Source organism: Acromyrmex echinatior, chromosome 9 (assembly GCF_024713525.1).
Source record: "Acromyrmex echinatior isolate Ae372 chromosome 9, ASM2471352v2, whole genome shotgun sequence".
Lineage (NCBI taxonomy): Eukaryota > Metazoa > Arthropoda > Insecta > Hymenoptera > Formicidae > Acromyrmex > Acromyrmex echinatior.
Genome location: NC_141860.1, coordinates 606079 through 620611, shown reverse-complemented (window position 1 = coordinate 620611; position 14533 = coordinate 606079). Strand labels below are relative to the sequence as shown.

General features: G+C 39.6%; 2 protein-coding genes across 2 annotated transcripts; both read right to left on the bottom strand.

The window, feature by feature from the left end:
• Positions 1–10332: 10332 nt before the first annotated feature.
• On the bottom strand, positions 10333–11037 carry LOC147908457 (uncharacterized). The gene has a single exon (XM_087409417.1). The coding sequence runs from the start codon at positions 11035–11037 to the stop codon at positions 10333–10335; it is 705 nt and encodes a 234-aa protein (XP_087265543.1).
• Positions 11038–11107: 70 nt separating this feature from the next.
• On the bottom strand, positions 11108–11590 carry LOC147908456 (uncharacterized). The gene has a single exon (XM_087409416.1). The coding sequence runs from the start codon at positions 11588–11590 to the stop codon at positions 11108–11110; it is 483 nt and encodes a 160-aa protein (XP_087265542.1).
• Positions 11591–14533: the final 2943 nt, after the last annotated feature.

Sequence of the window (14533 nt, the reverse complement as noted above, 5' to 3'; positions counted from 1 at the left end):
TGCGCAAGTCGGGGACGTGGAGTGTATCGCTCAGCACCACGTTTGTTTCACATCCGTCTGAATTCGCTACAATATTCACGACTCCTTTCGCATTGATTTTTGTAGAGGCATTGCTCGCTAAGTTGAGTTGTCCGAATTCGCACGCTCTCATCTCAGTGAATTCATGGGCGTCTTTGCATATGTGCGGCGTGCAGCCGCTGTCGAGGCACCATAGTTCATTGCGAGTTGCGGTTAACGCGTGCGTCGACTTATTATTCTCACTGCGGTTCGCTACAGTCGCGCCTTCGGCGTCCTTCGGGAAACTTCGGATACTGTCGTCGAGTGGCCCCGCTCGCTGCGATCTGCACTCTCCGACTTCGGCGATCGCTCGGGAAACTTCGCCTTCGGTTATCTTCGCGAATCTTCGGCGCGCCTCGTGCGCTTCGTCCGTTTCGAGCGGCTTCGTCGCGAGTGTCGTAAAGAATCCTATATCTTCGGCCGTTTTGGCTAATTGTTTGTCTCGATACCAGCAGTCGGCCGCCTTGTGCCCAATTTTTCCGCAACTGTGGCATTTAAGCTTAGATTTTTCTTTGTCCTCGTTTTTCGATATTGCCTTCTTTTTGTTCTTCCAATTTTTATTTGCATAAGGCTTGATCGCCATAGCATTTTGCACAAGAACGTTGTTTTCGGGCGTCGCTCTCTTCAATTATTTTAATTCGTAGTGCTTCCGGTGTAGGTAATTCATCGCGCGACTCGATGGCACATCGGAAGTTTTCATATTGTGACGGTAGACTGTATAATAATAAAATCGCGAGCAGATCGGGATTTATGATCACTTCCATTTCGGTCAGTTTATTCACTGCGTCGAAGAATGTACGAATATGTTCGCGCACGTCTTCCCCGTCCGCCATTTTCGTAATGCGAGACGTTTCAGCAGCGTTGCTTTTCGGGCAGGACCTTGGATTGATATATCCCTTCCAATCTCAGTCAAATTTCTCGAGATGATGTGCAGCCTTTGATCTGCTTCAATTCGCTCGGGTGAATTGAAAGGATGAGATCTGACATTGCCTTACTATCGTTGTCGTCCCATTCCGCACGAGCTTGGGCAGATATCCCATCGTCGTCGGCAACTAGTTCCGTTTTCACGTCGGTTCCATTCACATATTTCCATGCGTTGTTCTTCACCAATATTGCTTGCATCTGCATTTTCCAGGTGTCGTAATTGTCTTTATTGAGCGTTTCAATACGGCTCACAGCGGACACATTCATTGTGAGTGTCGTTTTCTTTGATGCACTTGATCACTGAGAATCTCACTCACTTTTTCACTTTAATACGAACACTTATTGCGAATCGTTGCCTGGGCCCATAACCTGTTGAGGAGGGATCGCGACGCAGGGAAGACTCGAACTGTTATTGTTTTTATCATGCATACAAAAGATGAACATCCCGATGGTAGAAGCGCCATCTGTGGTCAGCGATAGCGTATCGTTAAAACGATTTCTCAATAAATACTAACATTTTCTGCTTATATATTGCTTATAAGTATATATAATAAAAATTATAATACTATATATAATAAAAAATACATATATTAAAAATTAAAAATCTATAAGCATTTATTAATAAATTATGTACATACCTACATAATTGAAATAAAAATTTATATTGATAAAAATTTATATTGATTTTGTTTTTTATTAAATAAATGTTTCGGTTTTGCAATATTTTTAACAGAAATATTTTTTAAATTTCTGCCTATTCGACGAGTGAAAATTAATGTAACACAAATATATCTTACATACAAATGGACAAATGATATTCTAAATGTTTCTATTAAAACAATCAAGTCTTCCTTATTTTTTAAATAAGTCATACTTATCTTTTTCATGTTAGTCGAAATATTTGTTACGAAACATAGATAAATATTCTTAGATATTAGTTCATCTTTCTTTGTCAAATATATAATTTTAATAATTTAATTTAATTTATTTGTGCAGCAAGTTACATATTAATACTATAATAGAATAACAGAACGATGAGTGTATACACAAAATGCTAAGGCAACATCAGATTTACTGTTCTAACGCCTACCAATATATATCAATCGACGGATATTTAATAGGACTCCATTTACTAACAAATCGATTGCCTACAGCATCATTTGCCTACATCATTTTTGTCATCGACGAGATACTATCAAAAACCATGTCAATCTAGAGCTGACCTTTATTCTTTTAGATAGAGCCTTAATGGCCCGGAGATAATTAAAGAACGTTGATTCATCTCGATGATTAAGTAATATAAATTTGTAATTATTAACACAGATATTATAAAGCTAATACAAGGTGCGTCCCAAAATTTTCCCAACTTTTGAAATAAAACAACAACGGTTTACTTTTTTTTTCAAATTCAAATTGTTTATTCAAAGTAGTCCCCGTCGGACTCAATACAACGTTTGGCACGATCTAAAAGCATTTCAAATGAGTATTTATGTCGTTCAAAGGCACGTCCTTCAGAATAGTGGTACAAGCCCTTTGGATGTCTTCTACGTCCACATACCGCTTTCCTTTCATGGACAAATGCATTTTGCCGAATAGGTAGAAGTCACAAGGTGCCATATCAGGCGAATACGGGGAATGGTTGATTGTTAAAATGTGATTTTTAGTCAAAAAATCAGTGACAAGTGTCGAACGGTGAGATGGCGCATTATCGTGTAACAAGCGCCAACTTCCTCCTTCGCGATATTCTGGCCGAATACGACGAATGCGGTGCACCAAACGCTTCAAAACGCTTACATAGAATACAGCATTAACTGTTTGGCCTGCTGGAACGAATTCTTTGTGCACAATACCCTTGGAATCATAAAAACTTCGATGGAATTTTCGTTAATTGTCGATTTTGGGCGACCTGTATGTGCGTCGTCATTTATGTCCTCACGACCGTTTTTGAATCGCGTATACCACTCATAAACACTGGCACGGGTTACACAATTATCACCATAAACTTGTTTCATCAAATTATGGGTTTCGGTAAATGTTTTACCAAGTTTAAAACAAAACTTAATATTGGCTCTTTGTTCGAAGTTCATTCTCGTACCGATGTATACAACATACTGACACTTGAGACGCCATAACTTCGTTTCCACTGAACCAAATGTCATGAAATTTTTACTGGAAGTCAGCTAGGGATGTACCTTTCAAACGCGCAATCGAACACACGGATGGCGCCACCCGACCTATCCCTATTGAAAATTTTGGGACGCACCTTATATTATTAAATTAATGATTATATATTATATATATTATAACTACTCTATAAATAAGTATGCATATTTATAATGCTGAGATATATCATATATATTGTCATAAAATTATAATTTTCTTGTCTACAATTTACATTTTTATCGATCAAACTTTGACGATAAAATAAAAATCATAGTTTTAACAATTTTGACACTAGCGTCTCTACACATGCATATGGCACTACATAATTATTTCATGTATTTTTATTATCCAGTATCAATTTTGATACATCCTATTTTAACGCTGTTAAGGAGATCCTAAAGTGAAGCCCGAATTCCGATGAGATCGCTGTTTTACCGATAAAATGGGACACATCGATATATTTATATATATTGTATACAGAAGAAAACCTCCTATTATAGGCGCCTAATATTAGATAGCGACGTTTCTGCCAAACTAATTACGCTATATCCATCTTCCTCTTTATTTTTGTTAAATAACCACAAGGATAATTTATTTTGGAACTTTTTTATTATTGTTTTCTGATTAAACACTTTTTAGGAAAATATTGTCCTTTTAATAAACATATGTAGCGCGCGCGCAGATGGATATAAATGTATATTATAGGTCTTTTATTACATACATTAAATTCCTTTTATATCTATAATACAATGTTAATCGTACGTATTTGTGCTTAATTTTAGGAGCAATCTAATAGAAAAGAATAAAAAATACTGAATGCATATGTAGTTTGAAAATCTCTGTTTTCGACAGAAAATTTAGATTATCAATTTCGGCAAATAATTTATTCTTATTAATAACAACGGCATATCCAGCGTATTCTGATTATTGCTATTGATTAAAATATTTGACAACAGAATAGTACATTAATTCTGAATTGATTAAGTATCTTAATCTTTCATTGAGTATTAATAAAAAAATAAATATAGAAAATTTTGGTGAACAATGTATCATATATCTTACGTTTATTAAATCAAAATCGATATACATCGAAGCCAATTCACATGCAGAAAAAATACATTTTTTTCTTACAAATTTATAAACGTGATTTTATTTCTCTTTTATCTAAATATTAATAAATGTTAATATTCGCTGCCATTATATTCAAAGTAAAGATAAACACAATATGAAATTAAATAATACATAATTTCGACAGGAATTTCTATAGTAATAATACATAATTTCCGTAGAAATTTAAACTATGCATTCCCTGTTGTTCATTTATGCATCGAATATATATAAAAATAATAGTTTAATAATTTATTGTGTTAAGAAGTAAGAAAGAAAATTCTGTAGGATAAACGATGTCATGTTTGACTGTATTTTTTATCTTAAAATAATAATATGTAATATAATACGTTTAATAAGCACAATTATTTTCAAAAAGAAACGCACCAAATTACTAATAATTCTGAAGAACAAAAATAATAATTAATACGCAAATATAAAAGCGTGCCAATAAAACAAGAATATTAATAAAAACGTAGGTATACAGGATAACTGGAAAATCGTTCGCAATGCTTCGGAAAGTGATTAGCGACTCAAAATAAAGAACATGAGCTACATAAATGTAGATCTGAAAATAGGTCGTTTACAAATTATAATTACATTTATGTTAAAAAGAATTGTTATTGATTTTTTATAATTTACAATAATAACTTATTATATTACTTATTTACTTTTTTATAATGATAATAATAACTTATTTCATACTATTTTTTAACTACGTTTTGGAATATTTTGGAAGCATAGTCTGCTAGATATCCCCCTAGTAAAATAAAAAATTTTTTTAATAAAAAAGATTAAAAAAGAGGGATGTCTAGCGAAGTATGTCTCCACGTAGTGCATTTTTGGTAACGTCAAAATAATCTGAAATGTAGTTATTTATGTTAAAACCCTATGAAATAAATTATGAGTATAAAAAATAAAATACTATTTTTTCTTAAAATAAAAATAGTTATAATTCGAAAGCGACTGACTTCCGAATCGATCTTTATATACATTTGTCTTTCTTCTGAAGTCCCGAATCCCTTCTTAGTATTGCGGGCGATTTCCGGACACTGTATAATTTTAAATATGCATTATAATGTATGCATACATAAACTGCTTTATTAGATTATTCGAAATGAATTATACTTTCCTAATCGTTTCAATTTTTTGTTTTCGAAGTATAGGATTAATTACAGTAGACATAATTATTCCTCGGTAAACGTTGTTTTTTAATTTAATGATTCGATTTATCTTTTATTTGGCACATTTTATTTATATTGTTAAACATAATAATATACTTGAATCGTTTATATTTCCATTCTAAATTTTTTTTAGTTACCGTGTATAGAACGCATGTCATTTTTCGAGAAAAAAGCATCCAATTTACACTCTTTGCAATACATACATTATTTAATCTTTCAAATGTAATAATGTGTAATAATATTATATAAATCATTATATAATATTATATAAATCATATTTGCAATTTAAATAACTATTTAACAATTCGAAATAATTGTTAAGAAAATTTTTGATGAAATATGATTTATGTAAAATAATATAGATTAGTATATTTACAAGACAATTATTATTTAATTTGTATGATCCTATTATGATAAACATTCATCAGAATTGCAATTGTTCTACTCTTTGATTTTCCAGCCAAATATGGATGCTACTTGTCTGCGAAATGCTTTCATAGTCAAATGAGAATCCGCCACATTTGTGACATTTATTCAACTACATCTGAATCTAAAAAAATGTTAAATACATAAAATGAGTATCTCAGTACAATTGGTTTTGTCAAAAGTTTATTCACAACAATAATTTGAGAAATCGTATTTTAAAAACTGAAATCATAGCTTAAATTGGGAAATTGTTCATCTCCCGGCACTACGACAATGTTTCAATGCATACAGTGCCAGATTCAACAATTTTAATAGAGCAACACTTCTCCTAGTCACATAATACGGGTTAAATTATTTTAAAAATTCCTCTATCATCATCTGTATCTTTTTCTGTATGATTGAATTTGAAAATCAAAAAAATTTGATAATTTCAATGAACAAGTTTTTTATTTTTACATCTCTGGCTTACGAAAAAAAGTTACATATCCGATACTTTTGATAAAATGAAAAATTGACCTCTTCCTAAACTCATTTGAAAAGGTTATTTTAAAAAATATTTCATTATAATGATTAGTAAATTTGAACTATTAAAACAGATAGCATAATATCCTTTGTACAAAGATGCTTCAGCGGCGGTTTTGAATTTTTTTCGGATTCAATACGATCTATAACATCTGTCATTTTCATTTGATAAGTTATGACAAAAATTGCAACACAACAAAAGATATTCTGTATAATTTCCTGTATAATTTTATTCGTTTAACCAGTTTTATGTGATCAAGAGAAATTATATTTATTACAAATTGTACAATATGCAAAATTTATCTTTATGTGATATAAACGAAGAGAGTAAGTACCAGAATCAAATCTTATTTGTTTTGATGATGGTCCCACAGTCAAAAGACTTTGCGTTTCGCGGGAGACTGGTATATCCCCACCGCCACTGCTTTGTCTAGGCATGTTTTCCACAGTTGAAGAACTTTGCGTCGTAGTACTTCGTATTTCGCTAGACTCTTGTGCCTCGGGTACACTATCGCCACTCGATCTACTTTGTTCAAGCCTGTATTCCACAGTCGAAGAACTTTGCATAGCAGTGCTTCGTATTTCGCTTGTTGCAGCCGCGGTTACAGGATCGTAAGGTTCTCAATAATATTAGACACTTCTTCTTATTTTACACGAACACTTTATTACAGAACATTGAGAGCACACAGCTCGGATTAAACGTAGTAACAATGGCAGTAAAAGAGTCGAACGGCTATAAAAGGCGGGAAAAAATATAATGGCGGACACTCTCTCTGCCCGCGATCCGATCTCGTCTTCTTCCGTTCACACGCGGCTACTTCCGGCATCTTCCTTAAAGTCACTCCTCGGCCGGTAACACGCGTCTCGCCCTCTATGTCAACGGTACTGAGGGCGCGTTTCCAACATCTCTCCCACCTTGAGTTGTGACTTCTTGGTAGGAGCAACTCAAACTATCTAAAAAAAAATGAAAACGAAAATAAAATAACAAACATTTTCTAATATTTGAACCGATTCGGTTTCTTGATGATACGACCCCTTCGGGTCTTTAAGCTCGTTTCTTCCAACGATTTCGGTTCCTCTTTAGGGACAGCTACAGACTCTTCGAGGGTATTAGCTGCTTTTCCCTTAGTAGTCTCTGACGTCGTAGTGGTAGACTCGATAAAGTTATCAGCTTCAGGACTGGAGTGTTCAACTTCCAAGGGAATTAGTTTTTGAATGGGTCGAACCAGTTCACCTTTGCTCGTTTTCAGTTTTACCACCCGCACGTAACCATCTTTTCCGGGATACTTCTCTAATGACGGCGAGCGGCCAGTCTAATCGCTTTGTAAATTGTTTTCAATAAGCACGACGTCCCCGACAGCCACGGACGCGGAACTATTGCTGGGTTTAGTTCGTTTAGATAACTGGCCCAAGTACTGTATACGGAAACGTTTTCTGAACTCTTCTTTTAATCTTTGACGATAGCGTATCCTCTTTGCAAAGTGGGACTTGTAAATTTGATCCAAGTCAGGAACGCCATTTTCTCGAATGTCACTGATGAATATCGCTGGAGTCAGCGCTGTGATTTCAGTATTTTCCTCTGTCAAGTAGGTAAGGGGTCTTGAATTCATAGTAGCCTCGCAATCGCATAAAATTGTGTTCATTTCTTCGTAGCTCAACGAAGTTCTCTTTAATGTCCTCTTCAATAGATCCTTAAGGAGGCGGATAAGTCGCTCCCACCATCCTCCCCACCAGGCGGCTGAAGGTGGATTAAAATGCCATGTTATCTCATTGAGTGCACAATATTGGGAAACTTTCCGCCAATTAATCTTCTGTAGTAAATTCCTGGCCCCTACAAAATTTTTCCCATTGTCGCTATATACTACAGTAGGTCTTCCTCGACGTGCAATAAATCTTCTGAAGGCCTCCAGAAATTCCTCTGTTGATAGAGATGTAACCAACTCCAAGTGGACTGCACGGTAGACTGCACAAGTAAACAAACAGATGTATGCCTTTTGTCCACCGCTCAAAAAGAGTGGTCCAGCGTAATCGATACCTATCACTTCAAACGCTGCGGCATCTCTCACTCTGTCTTCAGGTAACAATCCAGGTGGTGCTTTCATTGTCTTCGATGCATACCGACGACAAACGACGCATTTTCTTATAACTGAGCGTACCGTACGACGACATTGCAGGACCCAAAACTTTTCGCGTAAACTATTCATCACAATGTCAATACCAGCATGATTAAGTTTCAGATGAATATGAAAGATGATCTTTAACGTCAATAAATGAGCTGAGTCCAACACCACAGGACATCTGAAAGAAAAAGTGTCTTGACGATTGGAGATCATTGTCTTTGTATTAGTCCATTCTCCTCGAAAACATTTAAGCTTCGTAATCGTGAATCGTTACTTCCCAGGAATGATTCTTTCTGTGCCAGTCTACAGAGACACAATTCTGCTTTAGTTATTTCTTTGGCAGTTAACTCTTGAGTTTTGTTTACTTGAATTCTTCGACAATTATTCACAAATCTTAATATCCACGCGATAGTACACAGAATTTTGGAATACATCGAAAATCTCTGCAAATACCAGGGGACTGTCTCTTCACTCGCTTGTTCTACGGAGGTTAGCATAGCGATTTCTTCAATAGTAGTCTCAGGGAATATTCTCTCTTTGCATCGTCCGGGAGTCTTGCGTAACTCTAAGTTAACTATGTTCTCGTCAATTTCTCCCTCCTCCTTGGGCCACTCTTTGGGAGGTAGTTTCAACCACTCCGGTCCCTCCCACCATTTCAGTTCAAGGAATTTCTTAGCATCACAACCTCGTGAGGGTAAATCTGCTGGGTTCATCACTCCGGGGACATATCTCCAAGATTTAATATCCGTAAGGCTCCTTATTTCCAGAACACGATTCCATACAAAGACTGCCCATTGTCTTGTTTGTCGAATCCATGTTAGAATGGTCATCGAGTCGCTCCAGAAATAGGTCTTGATATCTTGATAATCCATAGCCTTTATGAAAGATCGCATCATCCTAGTTCCAATGGAGGCTGCTAGTAATTCAAGGCGAGGTATGGTTTTCTTCTCTTTGGGTGCTACTCTAGATTTCGCTTCTACGAGATGTATCTCGACTCCTGTGCTTGACTCAACTCGTACGAAGATTGCCGCCGCGTATGAGTCTTTACTGGCGTCGACAAAAACATGAAAGGACAGTGAGTCGGGAACTCTCTCCTCTCCAAAAATCCATCGTGGAAACTTCAATATGCGTAGAAGACCTAGTTATTGAACCCATTTAAGAAATTCATGTTTAATGTCGTCGTTTATTTCTGTGTCCCAATCCACGTTTTTATTCCACAGATCTTGCAATAGTAATTTTGGTTTTAACAATACGGGACAGACGAATCCGAGAGGGTCATAAACTTTCTGTACTTGTGACAAAATGACTCTCTTCGTTATTTTCTCCGTGATCGTCAGTGCAGGAAATTCCGGTAACATTAAAATATCTCTCTTGGTGTCCCATATAAGTCCAAGCACCGTTGATTGACTCTCAGGGTCCTTGCCAGTGTATTTCCAATCTCTTAAATCAAATCTGGCTTGAGTCAAAAGGGAACAGGCTTCTCTCCTGAAAACTTCAAAATCAGAATAAGAATTGACACTAGTAACACAGTCATCGACATAAAAGGATTTTGCCAGTTTCTCATAAACTGCTTTCTTATATGGTAGGGTTTAAGGCTCTATTAATATGCAATTCAATCGCCGCCCCTAAAAGGAATGGGCTGCTTGTCAATCCGAAAACAACTCGACGATGTCGATAAATCTCTATTTCTCCGTCAACGTTCCACCATAGGAATCTCAAAACATCTCTATCCGACGGAGAGACGCTGATTTGTAAGAAGGCTTTCGCGATATCAGCTGTTACTCCTATCTTCCTCTCTCGAAATCGATGTAGCAATGCTGGAATAAACTCTATAAGATGGGTCCAGTCTCCAAGCATTGGTTAAGCGAAGGCGATTCCTTGACTTTTGCTGACGCATCGAAAACAGGGCGTATCTTCGTAGTTCCTTCTTTCTTGACTACAGGTCTGTGTGGAAGATAGTAGCTCTCTTGGTCGACTTCAAGTACAGGTACCCTTTCAATAATCGCTTCTTCGAGCCAATTATCAAAGACAGCCTGGTAGTCGTCGAATAAATCTTCTTGTCGCAACCTCTTTGTAACGCCTTTTAGTCTCTTCTCGGCTACGTCTCGATTATCTCGTAGAGATGGATGATTCTCTTTCCACGGCAGAAGAACTTCGTATCGACCTTCGTTGTCGATTTTCGTTGTCTCTTGAAATGAGGTCTTTATTTCAGCTTGACGTGCCTCTTTAGTAACACTCTCAATAGGATCCGTGATGCCCAAGACATCGAGTCTCCATAAATCTGATATGTTGGCTTCTTGAGTGAACATCGACATAATCGTCAACGTAGTATCGGTGCCACTGTCATCGTCTATATTCCTACCCAAGATTGTCCATCCAAGCTTAGTTTCTAAAGCTGTTATTCCTTGATTTATCTGTAGGACTTTCCCTGTGAATATTTTGCCAGCAACATCAGCTCCAATCAATAGTGAAATGGATTCTTGACGTTCACCGGTGTCGCTCAAGCGTATGTTTTTTTTCTCAAGTACATCCATCCAAGTATCATCGATATTACAAGGGGCGTCCTGGCAGATAATGTTTTGTTGCAAAGCTACGAAGTCGCATTTATATGTTCCATCTAAGTTGCCGATGTAGATCCGACAAGTTTTGTGTCTCTTTGGTTTTAGTTCCTCCAAACAACAAGTGTACCATCGTCTGTTCGCTCTCAGTCTCGTATCCAAGCTCTCTGGCTACTTTTTCCAAAACATAAGATCTATGCGAGCCAGTATCTATGATGGCACGAACATTCACCAAGCCTTTTGGACCTCGCATCTTGACTTTTAGTGTAGGCAGAAACATTTTTGTATTCGAAGAGACATTAGCGAGACAACTGTTTCCCTCGTGAAAAGCTGGTTCTTTCGGTTTCTTCTCATCCACTTGCTTGGTCTCATTCTTGCTCGACAGGTTTCTACACATCAGCAGGCAATGTCCTTTGCTGCACCAAGGGCATTTTATTTTGTTACGGCATCTTTTATAGCTGTGCCCTATTTTTAGACAATTGAAACCCTGCTTGTCTTTTACAGCTTGGATTCTCTTCTCTAAATCCATACTTCTGGCCGTTTCACAACTCAAGCTGTCATGATTAGCTCCACAAAATATACATTGCTGTGGCTTTGCTTCTTTAGTAAGCTAGACGCTGTCGCTATCTCTGGATCTCGTTCACTCTTTGATTTCCTTTTATTTTTGTCCTTTGTCATCTGGAAATCGTTGCTCTCGAAGCATGTTTTTGCCATTTGAATATGTTCCTCGTTCTCGACTTCTCTTCCTAGAAAAGTCATTAGATTAATAAGACGATCTTTTGCAGTAGTAATTACAACAGTAACAGACGCGTCAGAATGAGGAATTAATTGAATCCTTGTTCGTTGCCATGTACGTAAAATCTCTTCAGGCAGTGAGGATTCTACTAAAGGAAGCAACATTGCTGCGCACATTTCTGTTGTCACGCCTAAAGTTTCAAGTGCTCGTATATGTGTCTCTAATTTATCATAAGTGATTGCGAGCGACATGTTTTTATTCTTACTTAAGACTAACTTTAAAAGTTCGCGTACATAATATTCAATCAATAAGTCTTTTTTGCCGAATCGAGACTCGAGGCTGTGTATGGCTTTCTCATAATTACCGGCCGTTAGTGAAAAACTATTCACTACTTCAAACGCGCGCGAGTCTTTTACCATAGACTGTACCAAATATTGGAATTTATCTTTCCTCGACAACGTTGCGTCTTCATGAATTTTCTTAAAAATACTCCAAAACGGAAGCTAATCTTTGATATCACCGCCAAACTTTCTTAATTCAATTTTCGGCAATTTCAATGCGCGTATACTTTCCTGTGTTGTCGTGGTAGTCCGTTGTAGCGGAACCGGTGTCGGCGTTTCGAGTTCATTCTTCCGCTCTAAAAGACAGGTTAGCCCGACCTTTGCTTGATGGTATTTCGTGGCATACTCATCTGCGTGTTGTGCCTCTCTTCCAATGGTTTCTTCAGACTCTCCAGCTTCGATCATCAAGGTGTGCAGCTTCTGATTTAGCTCATTAAGCTCACTCGTTTTGTCTCGTAGCAACGCGAAGCTGACTTGCAATGAGGTTATGTCCGGCGATTCCTTCGACTGCTCAGTCCGGAAGGAAGTGTACACTCTCGTAAAGGCGGATCGTGTTATTTTTAGCGTTAACTTTACTTGTTCCATGTCTATGGATTACTTTCTTACGATCTCTGCTTGCTATGAAACGGCTACAACGAAATTACTCAGTCCTGTCACGGTCGCCAGAATGTTGCAGCCGCGGTTTCGGGATCGTAAGGTTCTCAATAATATTAGACACTTCTTCTTATTTTACACGAACACGCTACTTTATTACAGAACATTGAGAGCACACGGCTCGGATTAAACGTAGTAACAATGGCAGTAAAAGAGTCGAACGGCTATAAAAAGCGGGAAAAAATATAATGGCGGACACTCTCTCTGCCCGCGATCCGATCTCGTCTTCTTCCGTTCACACGCGGCTACTTCCGGCATCTTCCTTAAAGTCACTCCTCGGCCGGTAACACGCGTCTCGCCCTCTATGTCAACGGTACTGAGGGCGCGTTTCCAACACGCTAGACTCGGCTGTCTCGGCTGTCTCGGCTGTCTGTCTCGGCTGTCTCGGCTGTCTCGGCTGTCTGTCTCGGCTGTCTCGGCTGTCTCGACTGTCTCGACTGTCTCGGCTGTCTCGGCTGTCTCGACTGTCTCGGCTGTCTCGACTGTCTCGGCTGTCTCGGCTGTCTGTCTCGGCTGTCTGTCTCGGCTGTCTGTCTCGGCTGTCTGTCTCGGCTGTCTGTCTCGGCTGTCTGTCTCGGCTGTCTGTCTCGGCTGTCTGTCTCGGCTGTCTGTCTCGGCTGTCTGTCTCGGCTGTCTGTCTCGGCTGTCTGTCTCGGCTGTCTGTCTCGGCTGTCTGTCTCGGCTGTCTGTCTCGGCTGTCTGTCTCGGCTGTCTGTCTCGGCTGTCTGTCTCGGCTGTCTGTCTCGGCTGTCTGTCTCGGCTGTCTGTCTCGGCTGTCTGTCTCGGCTGTCTGTCTCGGCTGTCTGTCTCGGCTGTCTCGGCTGTCTCGGCTGTCTCGACTGTCTCGGCTGTCTCGGCTGTCTCGGCTGTCTCGGCTGTCTCGGCTGTCTCGGCTGTCTGTCTCGGCTGTCTGTCTCGGCTGTCTCGGCTGTCTCGGCTGTCTCGGCTGTCTCGACTGTCTCGACTGTCTCGACTGTCTCGACTGTCTCGGCTGTCTCGACTGTCTCGGCTGTCTCGGCTGTCTGTCTCGGCTGTCTCGGCTGTCTGTCTCGGCTGTCTGTCTCGGCTGTCTGTCTCGGCTGTCTGTCTCGGCTGTCTGTCTCGGCTGTCTGTCTCGGCTGTCTGTCTCGGCTGTCTGTCTCGGCTGTCTGTCTCGGCTGTCTGTCTCGGCTGTCTGTCTCGGCTGTCTGTCTCGGCTGTCTGTCTCGGCTGTCTGTCTCGGCTGTCTCGGCTGTCTGTCTCGGCTGTCTCGGCTGTCTCGGCTGTCTCGGCTGTCTTGGCTGTCTCGGCTGTCTCGACTGTCTCGGCTGTCTCGGCTGTCTGTCTCGGCTGTCTCGGCTGTCTGTCTCGGCTGTCTCGGCTGTCTGTCTCGGCTGTCTGTCTCGGCTGTCTGTCTCGGCTGTCTCGGCTGTCTCGGCTGTCTCGACTGTCTCGACTGTCTCGGCTGTCTCGGCTGTCTCGACTGTCTCGGCTGTCTCGGCTGTCTGTCTCGGCTGTCTCGGCTGTCTCGGCTGTCTGTCTCGGCTGTCTGTCTCGGCTGTCTGTCTCGGCTGTCTGTCTCGGCTGTCTGTCTCGGCTGTCTGTCTCGGCTGTCTGTCTCGGCTGTCTCGGCTGTCTCGGCTGTCTGTCTCGGCTGTCTGTCTCGGCTGTCTGTCTCGGCTGTCTGTCTCGGCTGTCTGTCTCGGCTGTCTCGGCTGTCTGTCTCGGCTGTCTCGGCTGTCTCGGCTGTCTCGGCTGTCTC